Source organism: Polyodon spathula, chromosome 2 (genome assembly GCF_017654505.1).
Source record: "Polyodon spathula isolate WHYD16114869_AA chromosome 2, ASM1765450v1, whole genome shotgun sequence".
Taxonomy (NCBI): Eukaryota; Metazoa; Chordata; class Actinopteri; order Acipenseriformes; family Polyodontidae; genus Polyodon; species Polyodon spathula.
In genome coordinates, this window is record NC_054535.1 from 101,529,797 (window position 1) to 101,551,583 (window position 21,787).

Genomic DNA, 21,787 nt, shown 5'->3' on the forward strand with positions numbered 1-21,787 from the left:
TCCGAACAACAAAGTGAATATTGGTGGAATCCTTTGAACTTACATATCGGTGCCATCTTTTCTCAGTCCCTCTTCAGAGAATGATAAAGATAATGCCTTGACCTCCCTCAGTTCTTCTGAAACTCCCTCATCTTTGCAGCTATTAACTTCACTCTGTTTTTCCTCTGCAGGCTTTTGTTGAACAAAGTGCACCTCAGCCTTCCGTGACGCATCTTCTAAAGGTGGAGACAATGTGACAGAATACAAATCTTTTTCTTAAAGGGTATTTTGACAGGAAACAGTCATAAGATGCAACCATTAGTCTTTCATTAAAAGAAAAAACAACAACAACAAAACAAAAAGGAAACACTAGTTTTGTTGCTGCTACTGTAATATTATCTCTGCCATCCTCACGTGCCCTTACCACAGCTGTCCTGTCCTGAGTCACTCTGGGGGGGTTTTGTCTCGAGACTCCTGCGCTGTGCTGTTTTTCCACCCAGGTTGGGTTTAGGCTTTGGGAACCTGCTTCGTCTGCCTCGCTCCTGGTTTGGGCTCGGTGTCTTAGAGCCGCAAGATACTTCAGGTGCATTAACAACACTACAAAAACAAAAACATCATTACATGGTGGATCTTTATAGGTGCATGTTTTAATATTCTCTTACCAGATATAGCAGTTTGTCTGTACTGTATGGTGCAATCACTTTCTAAACCACTGTCACTAAAGACATTACTATGATATAAAAAAATAAAATGAAAAAAAAATACGCAGAGCATGGGACTATGTCTCTGAAATTATACTTGAGGTGAAACTAAGCATTAGCTGAATATATAAAAGAGAGTAAGAGATGAGCAATGGGTCCACACAAACACAAGCAGTGCAGTACACAGTACAGGCTTTACAAACCCAGTGGTGTTGGCAGCTTCTTCCAGTGTGCATGGGTCTCTTAATGCCTGTGCCCTCACTGCCGTCTCCTCGCCTGGCATCTCTGAAGGAGTTTCATGAAGGACCCGAGTAGTGGCCTCACAAGTCCCAGCCTGGGAATGCGCAGCCTGCATTGAATCCTGGCTCACTGCGGCTGCCTTTTCCATCTCCACGAGCCCAGGTTCCAGTGCCTGGCATGGAGGCTCCTCACTGACACCTTGATGAAACAGAAAAGATCACTCAGTGTGACAACTCTGATGAAAGTCAGATCTGCAGTTACTTAAACAATAGAACCCTGATTAGAAGGCATTACTGTCTGGTAGCTGACTTTGCTGGAAAGGATAGAGTGACCAAGGTTATGCCCGATTATAAGAAGACTAGAATATGTGTCAGTATTACCTGAATCATTCTCTCCAGGACTGGCTGCAGAAGAAGGCTGACACACAAGGTCCTTCTTCACTGCCAGACAGCTCCTATCAGAGTCTGTACTGCTATCATTCACTGGCAGAGAGTTATCTGGACAAAATAGAAATATTAGTCTTAAAAAAAACCTAGCATGCACACTGGCACACAATGTTATGCTAATTTTGACAAACATAAAATAAAAATATATATAGTATTACTTCAATTTGGCGCCATGGCGTTTATTTTAAATTGATCAAAGTGACTGCGGCGCTTAAAAGAGGGCGGCCATTATACAAGGGCGACCTTTATTAATAATACTATGATTTTCAAACACTGCAATACCTTATTACATGATTTATGACATTTTAGAAGTATAGCCGTTGCTTATTTTCTGTAATTTACATGCTAGATTGAGGCTCCCATCTCTTTGAGGGCTACATGTACATAGTCAGCATTACACATTTATTTGTTTACTGTGTGTGTGTTTTTTAGTAGGGTGGAGAAAAAAAATACTTTACCGTTTCTTTATTGATAGTGTCGTTTATTCAAGGGCGGCCTCTATATAAAACTGATATATGACTGCGGCGTCAATACGAGGGCGGCGCCAAAGAGATATATAGATACATACATACATATATATATATATATATATATATATATATATATATATATATATATATATATATATATATATATTGCACACACACACCAGACTCAACCATAACATATCCCTTAAGACTAACAAAAAGTAAATACATACTTTTTCCCGATGCAGTACTTTTTTTTTAATCTATGCAATTATTCTTATTCAAGTACTCAAATAAGGTTTATTTTATTTTTGATAACTCTGTGGTCAGGAGATGTTCTTCAGTTCTAGTTGCAGTCTACAGTAGGTTAGCTCAAAGAGTCGTGACACAATTAAGAGCCAGTGCCATCAAGTTTCTTATCCAGTAATGCCCTGCTGTGCACTGGATGCTGTTAGCCTCTACTCATATAAAGCACTTTGGATGATTTGCATCAGGGGTGGCCAACGTTGGTCCTCTCACACCTGGTCTTTGTTCCAACCCTGTTCTAAATTGCTTAATCAAATCAATTAAACCTCCACCCAGACCCTGAAGTAGTTTGTGTTATCGTTTTAGCTGTTAAACCTGGAGCGGAGTGGCTCTCCGGGACCGTGACTGGACACCCCTGGTCTACATAATGCATACGTCTAAGACAGGCAACTAGAATTAAAAGAGCAGATCCTAAGCTCATAATCAGAGCACCTTAACACAGACTTACCAACCAATACAAACATACATATCAGAGAAATTACAGGAACAACTTAGTATTATTAAACATCAAAAAGGCAGCAGTTTAAAAACAAAGAGAGTGTAATTAAGCATCTCCCACTTAAAAGTAGTATTTATAAAATTACATTTGTTACCTTCATCCTTCTCTGAAGTGGAAACTTCAATCACATCCTGAAAATATTAACAATTAGAATCCCTTAAACAAATAAGAAGCTGGTTAAACCCAAAATAACAAGCACAGCAATGTGGCGAGAATTAGTAATCAGAACGGATGACATGAAGAACAATGAGACTAGGCGGATTAGATGGGTATTGTATGAATTACACTGCTATTTAATGAGCATAACTAAAAAACAAGGGTCAGTGCTAGAGCAGGAAAAAAAAGCAACACAAAAAACTATTTGAAGCTCTTTAGTCTTTAAAGCACTGCAGCTGTGAAATCAGCAGTGTTGCAGTTCTGTATGGCAAGTTCGACATGTTTAGCTGTTTGTATTTTAAACATCTTGTGAACGTTTTAAAATGCTATCCCTGTGAAAGAAACAAAACAAGTAACTTACTACCAATAAATGCAAGCAGTTTTCTGTGACTGCTGTCTCTGCCGGACTCTGGTCTAGTGACTGACTGCACACACTGTCACTGTGGTGTAGGTGCTCTGCTTCAATAGCACAACGTGTGTCAGGGACACTGACTGAGACTTCCAGCTGTGTGGATAACAGACCATACAAACGCTACGGTTATGGAAAATAAAAAGACCAAAAACAATGAAAGGAAATGGAGAAGGCGATGATGGAATAAAACCTAATTCTCATAAGACAAACTTACCTTAAATAACCTGGTTTCTACTATACAAAAAAGGTAATCCCTTTTACACATTGAACTGTGAAAGAGTATTGACTGAAAACAGAAACGATGGACACTACACACAAAACATTAAGGACTGTATTAAGGACAGTTATTGTTTTAAATAGTTTAAATATTCTACAATGTTAAACAGTGATAAACTAATAAACCCTCTCATTCGAAAAAAGGTACCACGAACTGCCAACTTTATTGAAGTTCCTTAATTCGGTGAACGGGTCCCGATATTTCTGTGCAAGGTATATTTCCGAAATTACTATTTTTGCTAACAGCTGAGCTAGTGTCGTCATTGAGCTGAGCTAATTCTCATTTCCACAACCTTGGCCAAATTAAAGACAAACATTTTGACAAAGTATTAGACATTACATTTGGCATTGGCGTGAAGGCTGTTTTTTACAGCAGATTTTATATGTATGGATTTTTTTTTTGTATAATTTTGAAAAAAAACTAAAAACAATTAATATATGATATATTCCATGCACGAGCTACGGTGAAATATGCACCATTCAACCAAGGCTATGCAAGGCTAATGTCTAAAACACGTACAATTATTTAAATAGTATCAATGACAGACTCTTCACATTTTGGGGTGTAGACCAGATTACTATATAAGAATGTGAACCAAAACTAATTTCGATATTAAAAGACATTGACAACGACGTCTAGTCTTTGTCACTGAATTTACAAAATGTTTCTTTGAATAATATTTTGAAACCTTTTCATAAGAAAAGACAAAAGGGCGGCCCGTACCTCCTCCATAGTCTCCTCCACCTGAGCTGGGACAGGCGCTGGCGAGCGCAGGCTGACTGGCACAAACGCAGGGGCCTGGTTCAACTCCTCTGGGTTCATGGGAAAGGAATCCTCTTCCTCCATCACCGGTTCTCCCTCCTCATCTGAATTCTCTTCAGTCTCTTTTACAGATGCCCTCAAGGTCACCAGAGCGGTCTTCCCGGGTCTCTGGTCCTTCTTCTGATCCCTCCCCTTCAGGGCGCTGGGTTTAGCTTTCTGGAACTGTGGAGGCCGGCCTCTTCCTCTCCTTTGGGGCGAGACTGCCTCCCAGGGTGGGGAGGCAGAGGGCGAAGCTGCTGGAGGTTCATCATCTTCGGGCTGTTTCAGATGTGAGGAAAATTTAGGTATTCTTCCGGATCTACAATGAATAAAATGAGGAAGACGTATTATTCGGTTAGTAAGTCTAGCACATTCATGGACATTTTAGGGCTGTTATTTTCAGTTAATAAAAAATGACTCCCTTTTTTCATTGAATCTTTATCTGGCATCACTATTCCCCCCCTAGAAAATCCAAAAATTGTAAGTTATCTCATTTATCAAGAATATTTTGCAACTGAATAGATTACAACATGTATTTCTTGATGCTGATAATGTGATGCTGATAATTTGTTTCTCTGTAGCATAAAAGTTGAAAGGTCACAATTGGCGCTCCAGGGTCATTGAGTAATTTACTCTCTAAGTTAGGCTGTTAGTTGTTTTCTGTAAATCGTCCTTTCTCTCTCCCTTTCCAAGTCAACAGACATTTGACTAAAACGTTTTTCTAAAAAATTTTAAACTAAAAATTGATAATATTGCATTCCTTTATGATCGCTTTGCTATTGCAATATAAAGCATCCCAACTCTCTCCAAACACAGAATATTGTATTTATTATATAGATTTACCTTCCAAAAATGTTACTGACAGATAGGTAAATTGGTAGGTTAGGTTAAGGGGGATCAAGTGTCCAGTCGTTTAATTACCAGTAACAAACAAGCACTGAAGGAGAGTGGATTCAACTGTGTTTTCTTTATTGAAAACCCAGAACTATTGGTCACATGTTTCTGGTAATTCCCAGGCAGGTTACAGTTAGCTGTCCGGGCACTGCTATGATCCATTCTCTAGCTACCCCATGCAGTACAGTCTACATTCACAATTGACTATTGAGATGTCAGGAATCACATTTATTACAAGAAGCATGATAACATGCAAACTCAATCTGTGCAGCAAAACTGCTGTGCGTATTCTTTATGTACTCAGTTTAAATATCATTCGTAATTTAGATTTTTTTCAATGCGTATAACACCCAGTGCACAGGTTAACTGGCACGCTGGTCACAAGATTAAAATAGCACTTGTCCTTTAAATGGTTTATGAATGTACAACTTTTCTTACATTGGAAGAGACATTAAAATCAAAACACTGGAAAGCTGTCTCAAGGGCTTTTACTGTGCTCTTATCCTCTTGGCCTCGCAGAGGTTTGGTCTTAGTTATAAGAACATAAGAACATAAGAAAGTTTACAAACGAGAGGAGGCCATTCGGCCCATCTTGCTCGTTTGGTTGTTAGTAGCTTATTGATCCCAAAATCTCATCAAGCAGCTTCTTGAAGGATCCCAGGGTGTCCGCTTCAACAACATTACTGGGGAGTTGATTCCAGACCCTCACAATTCTCTGTGTAAAAAAGTGTCTCCTATTTTCTGTTCTGAATGCCCCTTTTTCTAAACTCCATTTGTGACCCCTGGTCCTTGTTTCTTTTTTCAGGCTGAAAAAGTCCCTTGCGTCGACACTGTCAATACCTTTTAGAATTTTGAATGCTTGAATTAGGTCGCCACGTAGTCTTCTTTGTTCAAGACTGAACAGATTCAATTCTTTTAGCCTGTCTGCATATGACATGCCTTTTAAGCCCGGAATAATTCTGGTCGCTCTTCTTTGCACTCTTTCTAGAGCAGCAATATCTTTTTTATAGCGAGGTGACCAGAACTGCACACAATATTCAAGATGAGGTCTTACAAGTGCATTGTACAGTTTTAACATTACTTCCCTTGATTTAAATTCAACACTTTTCACAATGTATCCGAGTATCTTGTTAGCCTTTTTTATAGCTTCCCCACATTGCCTAGATGAAGACATTTTTGAGTCAACAAAAACTCCTAGGTCTTTTTCAGAGATTCCTTCTCCAATTTCAATATCTCCCATATGATATTTATAATGTACATTTTTATTTCCTGCGTGCAGTACCTTACACTTTTCTCTATTAAATGTCATTTGCCATGTGTCTGCCCAGTTCTGAATCTTGTCTAGATCATTTTGAATGACCTTTGCTGCTGCAACAGTGTTTGCCACTCCTCCTACTTTTGTGTCGTCTGCAAATTTAACAAGTTTGCTTACTATACCAGAATCTAAATCATTAATGTAGATTAGGAATAGCAGAGGACCTAATACTGATCCCTGTGGTACACCGCTGGTTACCACACTCCATTCTGAGGTTTTTCCTCTAATCAGTACTTTTTGTTTTCTACATGTTAACCACTCCCTAATCCATGTACATGTGTTTCCTTGAATCCCAACTGCGTTCAGTTTGAGAATTAATCTTTTGTGCGGGACTTTGTCAAAAGCTTTCTGGAAATCTAAATAAACCATGTCATATGCTTTGCAATTATCCATTATCGATGTTGCATCCTCAAAAAAATCAAGCAAGTTAGTTAGGCATGATCTCCCTTTCCTAAAACCATGTTGACTGTCTCCCAGTACCCTGTTACCATATAGGTAATTTTCCATTTTGGATCTTATTATAGTTTCCATAAGTTTGCATATAATAGAAGTCAGGCTTACTGGTCTGTAGTTACCTGGTTCAGTTTTGTTTCCCTGTCGGTACCACCCCTGTGTCAAGAGACTGCTGCATGATCTTGGTTAGCGGTTTGTAAATTACTTCTTTCATTTCTTTGAGTACTACTGGGAGGATCTCATCCGGCCCAGGGGATTTGTTTATTTTAAGGACTTATTGTTTATTTTAAGGACTCATGAATGTAACATAAGTATAATTTTCATGGTTAAAAAGGTTTAGGGGGATCTTTACCTAGTGGGCTTTTGTAACATTTTCTGTTGAATGGCAGTAATGTCATGTTCCTCCTCCTCCTCGTGAATGTCACTGGATGGTCGCTTGTCTCCAGCGGTGCTCCTCTTCAGATGTGACGCTGCTGTACCCTCAGTGGCAGATTCTACACAGTGGGGCTCAGCTGCTTGTCCCTTTCGGAAAGAATGAGGCACATTAAATACCATACCAATTAAACCCTATACACCTATCAGCCCCCCATCATTGCTGCAAGATTATGTGAAACATTCACTTTGAAATCCAAATGGAGTAATGACAAGAGTCAGAAATCAAAATCCAGTGGAGACTCTTGTTTGGTTTGCTGTTCTAACAACACGTTCAGCCATGAAGAGAGAGACATCTGAGACAGATGGCATCATTTGAAAATCCTCCCGAGATTTGTTGATTTGTTGATGTAACAATATTACCAATAAATACTCCCCTCCTCCCAAGAGCAATACCAAGTTCAGCTATCTTGCACAAATCATTTACTCGTTTTTGAGTCAGATTCCTTTTTTACTGTAGTTTTTACGTAGGTCCCTGTGATGAACATTTATTTATGCCTGAACCTATTGCAAGCAAAGGACTACGGAAAACAGTTAAAACCTGAATACATAACTCTACATATACAGGTAGTGGACAAAAAAATAGAACCACCTTGGTAAATGAGGGACACCAAGTATATTGAAAGCAAGGGCTTCTACACAGGTGTGGCTCATGCGTTAATTAAGCAAATAACATCCCAACAGGGCCGGTTGCCTATAATTATGGCTAGCATGGCTGCAAGAGGAGACCTCAGTGACTTTGAAAGAGGGGTGATTGTTGGGGTGCGTTTGGCAGGAGCTTCAGTGACCAAGACAGCTCAACTTGCAGATGTTTCATGAGCAACAGTGTCTAAGGTGATGTCGGCCTGGAACTCCGAGGGAAAGGCATCATCAGCAAAGGGCAACAGCGGGTGGAAGTGCATACCCCAGGACCGTGATATCCGTGCATTAATTCGAAACAGGCGAGCAACTGCAGATCAATTGACTATAAATTTCAACCTGGGGCTCGAGCAGTCAGTTCCATCAAAAACTGTCCACCGAGAACTCCACAGAGCGGGATACCACAGTCAGGTTGCAGTGCACAAACCGCTCATCACACCTGACAATGCACGTTTGCGAGTCCAGTGGTGCAAAGAGCACAGGCAATGGACTACCGAGCAGTGAAGAAATGTGATATTGTCAGATAAATCTTCCTTCACCACAAATGGACGAGTGCATGTGCGGCACCAACCTAAAGAACTCTACAGCCCTGAGTGCTTGGTTCCAACAGTGAAGGGTTCTGGTCGTTCCGTAATGTTGTGGGCACATTTTCCTGGCGTGGTTTGGGTGCACTCATTCACTTAGAAGGTAAGGTCAATGCTAATCGCTACTTAATGGTACTGAGTGATCATCTTCACCCCATGTTACAGCACCTGCCGGGGAGGGCGGGGGGGGTGTCTTTCAGGATGACAACGCCCCCATTCACAGAGCACGTGTGGACACTGATGTTATCCATATGTCATGGCCTTCTCAGTCACCAGACCTTTCTTGTGGAAGAATGGTGCTGCATCCCTCCTGCAGAATTCCAGAGGCTGGTAGACTCTATGCCACAGCGCATACAGGCTGTACTGGCTGCACGTGGTGGCCCAACGCCCTGTTAAGTGACTTTACATTGGCGTTTCCATTTTGTTGTCCACTACTTGTATGTATTGTACGTACAAAATGCAAGAAGAATAAATAAACAAACTCTAGTACATGGCTTATAAAGTGTGACGCCTGTGAAAGCTCATTGGGTTTGTCAACAGCAGCTTTTGCCCCCGTCTTGGTTGCCAGTCTGAGGCAGGGTTTTGGTTTCTGAAGTCGTGAACTCTGGGCCAGCTTGGGTGTTTCTGCAGCTTCTGGTCCTGCAGTCTCCTCTGCCGGGCCACTGTTTGGATTACAAGATAATCAGGGTCAATCATCCATGTCACAGCTAACAGAGGAGCACACATCATTTGTATTGACTACATCTCTTGCACTGCATTATATTTAGGCTTGCTACTATTCGTTTTTTTTTTTTTGTTGTGTCAAATCGACGATTAATATCAACGTTTATTTTAGAAAGAATTTACTGTTTTTTTCTATCTTTATTTTTCCACTCAAGCAGAGAGTGGGTGAAATCGACCTTTATGCTTTAAAAGAAACAGACTTTTTATGCCATTGAGAAAGGTCTTTTAGCGAAACCCCTTTATCATATTCAACATGCAACAAAACCATGGTTACCAACATTCAAATTTAAATAACGTTTGCTCACAGCAGAGCGATACCTTATATAGATATGTCCTACACACATTTAAAAATTGTCTCAAATAAACGTAGAAAATGCAGCATATAAAAGTGCATTATACAGACTTTTATAGTATAAATTTACAAGTAAAAATAATATGCACAGAACAAAACATTAGATACTTAAACAAAACTAATTTGCACTTATTATTCTGAGTCTGAGCTCCTCTCATCTCCTGCTTCAGGCTCAGCACAGCTGGACTCAGAGTCAATGGAAGGTAAGGCACATGGGCCCGCTTTGTCCTGCCACCGAGACTTCAGCACATTGTGCACAATAAACTAGTAACTGTCACTGTATACCTATAGCAAAAGCCTACCTACACCTTAACCTGCTAATTTCAAAGTAGGCAGTTTGAATGACAGGCGCTATAGCTGGCAAATGAAAGTGCACAGTCCGTACATCTCATGATTGACAGTCACTTAAGTGAATGAGAGCATTGTAGCTCTGCTTCAGTCAATATGGTGAAATGACATTGACAGTGAAACTACAGTACTATCTGACCGCTGAGATGATTGACAGCAACCCCTAGCCATTCAGAACGGAAAGGAGACGGGACAGACAGTAAGTATAAAAGCTACACAAAAGTAGAGATGATTTTTAAAAAAATGAGTGGTTTTACCAATGTTTATCCTATATAAATTAATTTCAGTCGAAATCAAATTTTTGGGGGAATTCGACGTTTAACAAGCTTTACCGATTAACATTGAAAGATAGCAAGACTAATTATATTGCATTGTCAGAGCAATACAGTCATATACCAGGACATGTGCGCAATATGCATGTGGTCAAAGGATGTGGGCAAAATTGAACCCACCTGACATCCTCCTCCTCAGCAATCTGCTGCTTCTTTATCTGTGCAGGTACCTCTGGTGTGTCGGAGTCTTCCCTCCGACAAGGTGAGCTGTATGGGCTTCCTTCAAGAGGAGGCATGTTTTCATAATCTACCTCTTCAGAGTCCTCACAGATTTCCACAGATTTTACTGATTGGAGAGGGAGATGTAAGGGTGCCATGAATGTACAGTTCATCGAACACTAACTCTAAAAGGTTGATTATAAAGGATTGCAAGTCACGTCTTACTCCGTTTACGCTTTTTCGCCGCCTTCTGCTGTCTCTCTGATGAGTCTTCAGATGGTTTTTTCGTTGCTGGTCCGCTGGACTCTGCATCGTTCTTCTTGCGTTTCCTTTTCTTTTTAGCATCCGGATCTCCAGCAGCGCTCGCCTCCCCTTCATTCACATTGAGGGAGTCTTCATTCTCCTTCTCTGCCGTCTCTGCATCTGCATCTCCCTCCGCAACCTCACTGTCCGACACCTCGACTGATCCACCCCCGTCAAGGGCCTTGTCCTGGTCAGCTTTCTTCTCTGAAGCACACACGCACACACACGCACACAGCAAGAGGACAGGGGGAATAAACAAAACAAACAGTCATGTTGAACCATTTGTTCCTCTTAAAGATCATTAGGAAGTAGATACCCGAGACTGATTTTACAAAACATGGAGTTCAATTTTCTTTTTTTAAGTGTTTGATTACTAGTATTTTAAACTATACATTTTAACTTTGATCCTGATTTTGCGTGTACTGCAAATGACCTTCCTAGCAGTGTCGCTGTGCAGCACTCAAACAAGCTCCTTCCCTTCACGTGTAACCTCTTGTAAGAAGATGTGGGATAGAAAGGAAGGACACCCAATAGGACTGTTGCAACTGGATGCTGCTAAAAAAAGTTTTCCAACAAAGAATAATAAATAAAAATCGGACTTTATGCAGGGCAAAATTAATTTTACTATGAAAAATTGCTGCTATTCATGTAGGGTGCAATATATAATCATGTATAATCAATAATTATATTTGTAAGCAAAAACGAAACATCCCCTGGGGCGGCACAATAGGCCGTGCCACACAAGCACAGGGATGCTTTAAAACATCTATGGACATACATTTCCTCAATGAATATCATTACCTTTTTTTTTCCGTTTGGGATTGGCTGGCTTTTTTCCAAGTGTAACCTTGTTCCTATTAAGCCGTTTCCTTTCATCGTCTTTGAGGATCCTCTCAAGCAGCTGGCTGAAAAACTCAAAATCGAATGGCCTTTTCTCCTCTGTGAGACAAAGACACAGGCAATCACGTTAACAGCAGACAATGAGAGGAAATGGGAAAACAACACCGCCTATTTAAATGAATGCATGATTCAATCAAAGAAAATGGAGTCCAGAGAGTGCAAGGTCACTCCAGAGTTTCTGTAACATATCCAATGGTAAACACATACTGCATTGAGTGTTGTACTGTATATGAATCAACCTGTGTGTGAAACTCCTTCACTGTGATACTGGCGTGGTTAAATAACTAATCAAAGGACAGTAAGCTGGAATGTGAAGGCTGTATATATTAATTACAATGCAGATCAAGGTCACTTACTGAATGCTTTATCTATCCTCCAGGAATTTTCTCTTTCTTCTCTTTTAAATTTATTCTGCAGAAACACATGAAACAAGAAATACAGGTAAATGCACCAATACGACTAGGGCTTAGTACAGATCTATACTAACTGCAGTAAATAAAACTGTGCCTTTTACAGTTCTTAACAGTGCAAAGTAGCACAATTTAGGGACCAACCCACACCTTGAAAAAGGTAAAAACAACATTTCTAAATTGTGTAATTATACTCTGCATCTCTATCACAGAAAACACACGCTTCTGATTTCACAGACCCCAATTAAGACTAATATTGGACCACCAAAATTAGCATTAGACAGTCCCAGATTAGAGCTAATCGGGGTTTCTAAAAGCAGAAGATAATGTACTAACTATAATGCAAAAGAACAGTGTACTGAATATATTTAGTGAAGTATGTGATTTGAGCTTAGTTTAAAGGTTTGGTATAAGGCCAGCTGTTTGAATTTTATTATTACAATTTGTTGTTAGATTTTTGGAGACCCTTAAATATCACCTGAAATGGGAGTTTGTGTGAACAAAAAAAAAAATTACAACACTGATAATGGAACTTAACTAAGAACATCATAGAATGGAGCCTTGTACCTCAATTGGGACAATAACTCAAGCTCTACCTCCTCTACAGAACAAAATCTGAATTACTATTCCTAATTCTTTGTGGGGTTGTGCTGAAGTGAATACAATACCTTGATCTCTACTCTGGCTCTGTGAGGGAACAGCTGACCGATGATAGAGAAATCCGTTCCCACCATGCTGATAGCCAAGAAGAACATGTCCGTTTCTGAAACCAAGGACAAGTTCAGAAGCAGAATGCTGGGGAACAAATACCTTTCTGCATTATTAGTAACAAAACAGGGGAGAGAGGAAACCTATGGTTGTTTGGCAGTACTGGCAGCTTTCCGAGATGCTTTCAATAACCGTACCTCTATTGGTCCAAGGTTTGGTGTGAGTGGATTTCCTGAAGCTGGAGTATGTTGTTGTGGAACCTCGCTCAAAAACAGGATCATTCTCCTCCACCACGTTAGGACCCTGCGTTCTCAAAACCTCCACTGTTAAACTAATGCAAGGAAGCACTTGGTCAAAATGGATGAGAAAAACACAACACCTCTCATTTTTTTTGTAAGTATTTGAAGGATGAAGTTACAAGTGGACTCAAATGATGTCTAAAGTTGCCAGTGTACTGTAAGGAGCTTTTCCACTGCCCACAATCTCATTCTGTAATGTAGACTATTCGTAATTAGCAGTCCATTAACTGCCTCCCCCACCTGCCAGCTGTTTTGGAATTCACTACCTTGGGGTTGGATAATCACCTTTTTCATTTAACCCGAACTAAAAGTAATGAACATAACAGAGCTAAAAAAAACTACTAAAGATATTTCAGAGGGTGTAAGCAAGTAATAGAAACATTATGCGACCTGCCATGCACAGCAGGTTTCATAGACTCTTCGCATATTCCTTTACCTTTCTTCATCAATAATAATGGAGCCGTCTTCGGCTACTTTCACTCTGGGAACCAGAACCTGATCGTCTTGGACGTGCTCCACATCCTCCTCTTCATGATCATCTTCATCTTCGTCCCTCACAGGGGGGCGCAAAGGGGCTTTATTAGCTGGACTGAAAGGCAAACATCAGGTACCCCAGCAAAACTCAAAGACCTTGTCAAACACAAACACTTAATAATAAAAAAAAAAAATGATGTTTAGTTATAAAGTCTTAACCCAAATTGCTGTCCCTGATTTTTTAATTCTTCTGGATTTTTATTATTATTGATCATCTTGCCAGCATGCCCAGTGTAACGTAAGAATTTGCTTCTAATGAAAAAATGTTTCTTCTAGTATTGCTGCTATAGAAACATGTGTTTGTCTTGCAAGGTCCCAGGCCACACTAACAAAGATGTCCACACACAACTTTGAAACAAATACTTACTCTTTGGAGGGCATGGGCCCAATCACTTTATCAATTTCTCTTCTCTCCTCTTCTAGGGAAGACCTGTTGATTTAGAAAGCAAACATCACATGACACTTTTCATAGCAAGAACCGTTATTTATGATTTGGTGAAACTGCTGTTGAGCCATTCTGTCAAATGTTTGTTTTTCCGTTTTATTTCCTGCACACTGACTTCAATAACTGTCATAACTTTCTGTTATACAATTTTACAAAAAGTGGGTACCAAACACACAACATGAAGGACATACAGTGCTCCCATGTTAGCAAGCGTCTTTTTATATCGTGAAACAGATTACAGCCACTTCTTGAAAATGGGTGTGTAATTCAAAAACGAGTAAATCAAACTTAATTTTCCCATAAGAAATAAAGGAAATGATAGGAAACGCTGCCTCAAAACACATTCGTACGTCTATTTCCTTCACTGTGTTTTATTTTATACTGTGCCTATTTGTTACTGACAATAATAAAGACATTAAAAAGCCTATCTAAAATAAGAAAATCATTTTTAAATGAAAAGTTTTGCTACTGTAATATTGAACGTTGGCTGGGATGTCTTGCTGGTGGTGGTATTAGAGAGGTGGGGGTTACCTGGTTACAGACTGCATGGCGAGCAAACCGCATAATTCCAAACAAACATTGAATTTGTAAAATTGTATTAATACAACGTCCAAAAACGCGTAAATAACATGCTCGTAAATCGCGACATGGCTGTATAAGGCAGTTAATGCTATTGCACTAGCACAATTATTCTTGCTAAAAGGAGGAACACAAATAGCACAGCCTTATACCTACGGCTCCCAGCTACAGTGTTGTAGAGTACATTTAAAACCAGGAATTGCTCACTACTTGGTCAGATAATGCCACACCAATTTTAAACAGCCACTTAGGAATAGAAACTCATTTTCTTCCTAATCGTTTGTCAGCCGAGCCGCCTGTAAACAAAGCAGCACAGCTACAGCAGGGACCGAGAAAGACACACTTATCTGTTTCTCCTTACGAGGCAGAGATGGTTCAGATCTGTTTTAGGCCAAGGTGGCACGTGTCCAACATTAACCTGCTGGCTAGTTCTCACTTTCGTTGTGCCGTTTTTGTCATTTGTCATGGCATGTGCATTTAATCCAATACCTATTGAAATTGTGCTCTTAAAATATAACTATTATAAAAAGTTTCAGTTTGTAACCCCTTCCCTCATACACAGCTATTTAAATAGATTAATGTAAAAAAAAAAAAAAAAAACAGTAAGAGCTGTTGCTGTTCTTTATAGAAGAAAATCAGGCTGAAAGTAAAGAAGCTACCTTTTAAAAAATGGGAAAACAAATGACGGTAATACATGTGTATGTTTTGTTTCTTGAATGAATTGTATTGGTCTGCACCTATCAATATGCCTTTTTTTTGCAGGACAGAGAAATCTGGAACTGTGCACTTACACACAGTGTGCCACCCTACTTTACAGCCAATGCAGGACAGTCACACGAATGACACAGTGCTACTATATTGTATCTGACTACTGGGGATGAACTGGGAGCTGCTCCGGTATTGCAAAGGAATAACTTACTTCATTGGATTGTTCTCTGGCAAATAGTATATAAAGTCCCTCATTGTCATTTTGGAACGGTCCACTGGGGTGATGAATTCAAAATCAGGGGTCTTCCCCTTCTTTTGTTTCTACAGGAGAAAACAAGAACGGCTCATTTGAAATTAAGACTGTGTTTCAATGGCTGATGAGATTACTTTGTTCTTTTTTTATTGCAGTTTAGCAAGAGGCTGACTAGCAAAAGAAAGATAAACACGCTTTAGTTTAAATAGCTTTTATGTAAGATTTAAAATTAGAAAATGAAGTAAACGATCCATTTACCTTTTCCTTTCTGATCTCTTTTTTAAGGAGTTCTCGAAGCTTTCTGGCCTTAATTATCCTCTCCCGGTCCGAGGAAGCAGTGCTCTTTCTAAGCGGCAATGAAGATTCAGGTCGCCTTTGCTTTTCTTCTATACAAGTGCTGTTTTGAGAGTCTTTCAGTTTACCCTGAGAATGTTCCGGATGGGGGTGGTGGTCATCTACACAGATGTCATTTTGTGAGGCTTTCAGTTTACCAGGAGAAGAGGGCCAGTGATCGTCTACACAGAAGCTATCCTGAGAGGTTTTTAATTTAGATGGGCAGTCATGTGTCTGCTGTGTTTCATCGTTCCTGCTCTGGTTTGAATCAGCAGCTGGGTCTTGACTTGCTGGGGCAGTTTTCACTTCCTTTAGATTTCCAGATTTCTTGTCAGGCACCTTCAGCTGCGGAGGCCCTGCGGAGGCCCTTCTTCGGCCAGGTGACTTGGGGAGAGTTTGTGGGGCAGTGTTCTCCAACACTGCGCTGTCCTTTGGAGTGGGCTCTTTATTCTTTGCAGTGCCCGAAGCTGCTGGACGGGGTGTTCTGGCTTGTGGTGGTGCAGTTCTGGGTTTGGCTAGGTTTGGCATTGCAGAAATTCGTTTTCTTCTCTGTATGGGAGTAGCAGGCGGGACGCTGTTACCAGAGGCTTTCCCATTGTGGTTCTTTTCCTCCCTGTTAAAAAAATATATGTATATTATATATGTATGTTTTATATGTTTTACACAGGATCAAAGTACTAGGACATTTGACAAACAAGACCAGTCCTGCACTGTTGGAAAACATGGATCGAGAATTGATTAGGAGTTTGCTACGCATGTGGACTGGCAGAGCTATACTGGTGTTCTTTTCTGAAAAGAGACTAATATTGCAGATAGCAGACTGTTTGGTTCAAATTGCATGTACTGCTAACAATTGATAGAGACATTGCGTCTACAAGCTCTTGCCCAACATTGACTGCAAGCTAACGAGATAACAATGCTGCGGACTAGAAGGGAACAGGCTCTAAAGACTTCAGAGAGATCGAAAGAGATAATGCCACTAGGATCAAAGGGGGTCGCAAGATGATAACAAAAGGCAGATGTATGGACCTGTTGTCTCCAGGAGTGTGAAGAAAGTTCAGAGGTTGTCACACTAGACTACACACACACTCACACAATAAATTAAATTACCTTGACCATTGGTTAAGTGTCAGAGAAAGGGGAGGTGGACCATCTATACAGAAGGGTATTTAATGTCATGCAAACACTGTAATGATGAGTATTCTGTTTGTCCTGTACCTGGGACCAGACTCCCTGCATATTTCAATAAACCTGGCAACTGATTGAAGAAAAGGATTCTGTGCATTTTCTTGAATCTACTTACTCACCATCTATTTTGTTAAGTTACTTCATGCACGCTCGCTAATGATTATGCTCATAGAAGTATTTCGTTTTGGAGAAACACTTTGTATTACCAGAGCGTGAAATAACCGACGGCATTTCAAAAAGCCTGCCCGTCATTGCCGCTGGTGTATGAAAGCCTGCCCGTCATTGCCGCTGGTGTACGAAAGCCTGCCCGTCATTACCGCTGGTGTATGAAAGCCTGCCCGTCATTGCCGCTGGTGTATGAAAGCCTGCCCGTCATTGCCGCTGGTGTATGAAAGCCTGCCCGTCATTGCCGCTGGTGTATGAAAATCTATCTTTAACTTTTCTTTCACTGACATCGTTTCTTTGTGCTGTTGTATCACCAAGGCTGTATCTAAGCCTCTAGTCTAATCTATGTATTAGTCAGTGGTGTGTGACCGAGTTTAGTAAAAATACCTTTGCCAAATTACCCTTTGTATTTTTTCATTATAAAAGTTTGTTGTTTTCAATTGGATTGTTTCTAAGCCATTAGATTTTTACAATGGAAAAGTAATTTATTTTTGTAAAAACTGGTGTGTGAATCACTCATAAAAAATGGATTTGTGTTTGTTTTTATTAAAATGTCATCAACATAATAGGCTCTCTGTATTTCTTTTTTGTTGTTTTATGAATGAGTTTGAAATCACCTTGGTGCCCTTGGGTTGGATTTATGTTTTGCCTTTTTGCCTGCTAGAACGGCCTTGGTGCCCCTGAATCTTCACACCCAATGAAGGCGACATTGCCCTGCCCTTCATGACCTTAACTTCATGCCCTGCATTACCAACCTGCAATTACCCCTATCATTATGAAGCTTTATACAAATGTAATTTTCTAATCAGTGCCACCAAGTCTTTCAATTAATTAAAAGTCACAAGCTTTCACAGAAACAAACTGTGCCAAATTGATCAAGGTTTGTCAATGAATCCTTAATACAAGAATCCTCAAAACCCCAGGTTTAAATGATAACTTGAATGGTTTTAAGGGGACCCAAACAGCACAATTTAACAATGATGCGAGATAGGATGATTCATTATAACAATAAAAAAACAATGTAAAGCACCCCCTGCAGTACAAACAACACATGGTACACAACAAGGCTGAATTATGATATGTGCGCATAGCATACAGCCTCTGACCTTTCATACCTACCTCAACAAATATCCACAAATCACAATGTTCCTACCCACTGCCAAAAGGGTTTCTTCAAAATTCACTAAAACTTGGAAGAGCTGAAACCAAAATTCATCATTCCATTTTTTTTCATGTACTCTTTCAACAAATCACAAAATGTTACGGTTCACTGGTATGATGCAATACTTACTGGTTAAGGGAAGCTTGCTGTTCAGCTCGAGTGTCTTTGGTTAAGGGGGGAGGCGGTGGTGCACTCTCAGACCCAGCTTTGAGTGCTTCATCCTGGGGCTCTCTACCAGCAGCATCTCTCTTTTGGGCTTTTGGAGAGCCAGGAGGAGGCTCTGCCGCTGGCTTCGGTTCTTGAGATGAAGAGGACAGGCCCCTACCACCCGGCCTTACGTTAGGCCTGACGCTAATTCTAGATCTTCGTATCATCCTGGATAACAAGACATAATAATGAAATCAAGTTTCAATGCAAGGTGTCACATTTCATGCATATAGTACCAGCCTTCTCATTTCCAGCCGACGGCAGGCTAAACTGCAGTCTACTTTGCATTATGAGCCGCCTAAAATAGTTATTTAAAAAAGGTTGTACAGTGCTAGTATGTTCCAGTGAACAGTATTCAAAATGTTCATTTTCTTCCAGCAAAATAACGTAAATTTGCACAATTCATTATGTATGTAAGTCAAGTAAAACATTGCTTCTCTTGTTTCCGGAGTTATGTTTCTATGGACACAGTGAATTGCAATGGACCAATCAGTTTCGAGCTTACAAGCGATGTTGGTGAAGAAGGCCGAACTGTAATTATACAGCTGACTCAGTAACCCTTTATGAAATTGTATTTTTTATTTATTTATTTTTTTAAATGAGCAACCTGAGTTTTCTATATAAGATTGTTTTTTTGACTCAAAGTGTACTAAATACAGTGAGTATATGTTATAGCATTGTAAAATGTCTTGTGCGGTGACTTAGAAGAGCGATATGAAACCTAGCACATTTAGTTCAGGAAACGATATCGCATTGCACAATTAATTAATATGACTGTTGATTATTTTATTCTTATGTGCTTTGTTTTGCTGTGTTAGTCTTTAGTAAATGAAAAATATCACTATAAGATGTACTGATGAGATCTTTTGCTGCGTAATCAGTTGCTGTAAAACTGTGGTCTAGTATTGACTGTTTACACACATCATGTATATACAGATAAAAAGCACACCCACACACACACGTACAAATATGCATAAACACACACTGTGATTATCTATCTATGTTTAAATAGGCATGGTACTAAAGATGATTAAAAACAAAGGTTCTTTATTTTAGAAGATTATCTATTCCCTTAGAAGACTAGTCTAAATTATTTTCTTTGTATATCAGGTAAGAGCAGCAAGAGGGAGGGTTTTTCTTTGTATATCAGGTAAGAGCATATCAGGTAAGAGCAGCAGTGGAGGGAGGGGTATTTTCTTTGTATATCAGGTAAGAGCAGCAGTGGAGGGAGGGTATTTTCTTTGTATATCAGGTAAGAGCAGCAGTGGAGCGGGGAGGGTATTTTCTTTGTATATCAGGTAAGAGCAGCAGTGGAGGGAGGGTATTTTCTTTGTATATCAGGTAAGAGCAGCAGTGGAGGAGGGAGGGTTCATGTCACAGGTAAGAGCAGCTTTTTCTTTGTATATCAGGTAAGAGCAGCAGTATCAGGAGGAGGGAGGGTCCCTTTGTATATCAGGTAAGAGCAGCGTGGAGGGAGGGTATTTTCTTTGTATATCAGGTAAGAGCAGCAGTGGAGGAGGGAGGGTATTTTCTTTGTATATCAGGTAAGAGCAGCAGTGGAGGAGGGAGGGTATTTTCTTTGTATATCAGGTAAGAGCAGCAGTGGAGGGAGGGTATTTTCTTTGTATATCAGGTAAGAGCAGCAGTGGAGGGAGGGTATTTTCTTTGTATATCAGGTAAGAGCAGCAGTGGAGGGAGGGTATTTTCTTTGTATATCAGGTAAGAGCAGCAGTGGAGGAGGGAGGGTATTTTCTTTGTATATCAGGTAAGAGCAGCAGTGGAGGGGGGTAGGGTATTTTCTTTGTATATCAGGTAAGAGCAGCAGTGGAGGGAGGGTATTTTCTTTGTATATCAGGTAAGAGCAGCAGTGGAGGAGGGAGGGTATTTTCTTTGTATATCAGGTAAGAGCAGCAGTGGAGGAGGGAGGGTATTTTCTTTGTATATCAGGTAAGAGCAGCAGTGGAGGGAGGGAGGGACGGAGGGTATTTTCTTTGTATATCTTCGTATAAGAAATGGCTTAATCTAAATAGCCGTCTACATCGGGATTAAAAATTACAAGTACTGTAATCCACAAAACTACACTGCAACATAAAGAATCACTTACCGGCTGAACTAGCTAGTACCAAAATAACCCTACACATTGACATTTCATATCATCCTGTTCAATTCATCTAGACTTCGACAATAATGAATAATGAATGACAATAATAAAGTTGTACCGAGTTAAAATGCAATATATACAATAGATTTAGTAATATAAATTAAATAACTCTGGCATGCACTAGCATAGCAGCAAAACAACATTTAAACTCGACTCCCGTGCAGCGATTTCAATTTTTTTTTATTGAAAAGTAATACAGATCAATAATAATATCACCTGCATACAGCGGCTTCTCTATCCTATCAAAGTGGCATCCATGAACGTGGCAACAGCAGCTTCAATAATCCAATTTTCTCTCTGTTCACCACGCTATGCCGGTCGCCATACTACTTTCTCTGGAGCCCTGTGAAGTCACTACCGCCTGCCTGTCACAGAAAGGGGGTTGTGGATATTGTAGTTTGAATCCTGGTGAAGATACGTTGCCTGTATTGAGTGTTGTCAAACAAGAGAACTGCAATTCCCAGCGAGCTATACGATGAAACGCCAGTAATTCGCAGGTTACAAGGATTGCGGTCAGAGGGTCTGTTATGTTACAATGTTTTGCATCAGCGAGAGCCCAGTTTAATTGGCTGTACTAAAATCTGGTCACACATATTCGACAAAGAAATATACAGCGTGCTTTCACCAACACATTTATTATTTTCTGATTTATATAGTTGTTATATTTACCATAGTAGATATTGTGAATATTACGTTAGATGTAGTCCAATAATAATAATAATAATAATAATAATAATAATAATAATAATAATAATAATGTGACATATTAAAACAAACCCAGGCGTATTGTGCTTGCCTTGAAAAGAGCTAAATTTAATGTTGTTAAATGAAACTTAATAAAGCTGTACTTTTCATGTTTTTCTACATCAAAACAATCCCAAGGTTCATATTTTGGAAACCAGCTTTAGTACATGTTT

General features: G+C 39.9%; 1 protein-coding gene and 1 long non-coding RNA gene across 8 annotated transcripts in view; one reads left to right on the forward strand and one right to left on the reverse strand.

Annotated features, from left to right (window-relative positions):
- The window catches only part of LOC121305610 (transcription factor TFIIIB component B'' homolog), a 31,937-nt gene extending 10,737 nt beyond the window's left edge, over nucleotides 1-21,200 (reverse strand). For 4 of the 7 annotated variants that reach the window (XM_041237336.1, XM_041237308.1, XM_041237324.1 and 1 more), the window contains exons 1-21: nucleotides 21,087-21,200; nucleotides 18,632-18,877; nucleotides 15,913-16,600; nucleotides 15,613-15,722; nucleotides 14,037-14,099; nucleotides 13,572-13,724; nucleotides 13,034-13,167; nucleotides 12,797-12,891; nucleotides 12,075-12,129; nucleotides 11,620-11,757; nucleotides 10,741-11,022; nucleotides 10,477-10,642; nucleotides 9,092-9,263; nucleotides 7,299-7,468; nucleotides 4,207-4,603; nucleotides 3,156-3,299; nucleotides 2,733-2,769; nucleotides 1,301-1,417; nucleotides 884-1,118; nucleotides 404-576; nucleotides 44-215 (exon numbers count right to left, since the gene is read on the reverse strand). In XM_041237336.1, coding sequence (XP_041093270.1) covers nucleotides 44-215; nucleotides 404-576; nucleotides 884-1,118; nucleotides 1,301-1,417; nucleotides 2,733-2,769; nucleotides 3,156-3,299; nucleotides 4,207-4,603; nucleotides 7,299-7,468; nucleotides 9,092-9,263; nucleotides 10,477-10,642; nucleotides 10,741-11,022; nucleotides 11,620-11,757; nucleotides 12,075-12,129; nucleotides 12,797-12,891; nucleotides 13,034-13,167; nucleotides 13,572-13,724; nucleotides 14,037-14,099; nucleotides 15,613-15,722; nucleotides 15,913-16,600; nucleotides 18,632-18,876 — 3,746 coding nt within the window. In that variant the 5' untranslated portion in view covers nucleotide 18,877; nucleotides 21,087-21,200. The remainder of the gene's footprint in view (nucleotides 1-43; nucleotides 216-403; nucleotides 577-883; nucleotides 1,119-1,300; nucleotides 1,418-2,732; nucleotides 2,770-3,155; nucleotides 3,300-4,206; nucleotides 4,604-7,298; nucleotides 7,469-9,091; nucleotides 9,264-10,476; nucleotides 10,643-10,740; nucleotides 11,023-11,619; nucleotides 11,758-12,074; nucleotides 12,130-12,796; nucleotides 12,892-13,033; nucleotides 13,168-13,571; nucleotides 13,725-14,036; nucleotides 14,100-15,612; nucleotides 15,723-15,912; nucleotides 16,601-18,631; nucleotides 18,878-21,086) is intronic. The other 3 variants (XM_041237317.1, XM_041237342.1, XM_041237328.1) reach the window with 3 other exon arrangements.
- Nucleotides 19,800-20,355, forward strand: LOC121305655. Its single transcript, XR_005948110.1, has 3 exons — nucleotides 19,800-19,819; nucleotides 19,875-20,050; nucleotides 20,300-20,355. It is a non-coding gene; the product is annotated as an uncharacterized LOC121305655 (long non-coding RNA).
- Nucleotides 21,201-21,787: the final 587 nt, after the last annotated feature.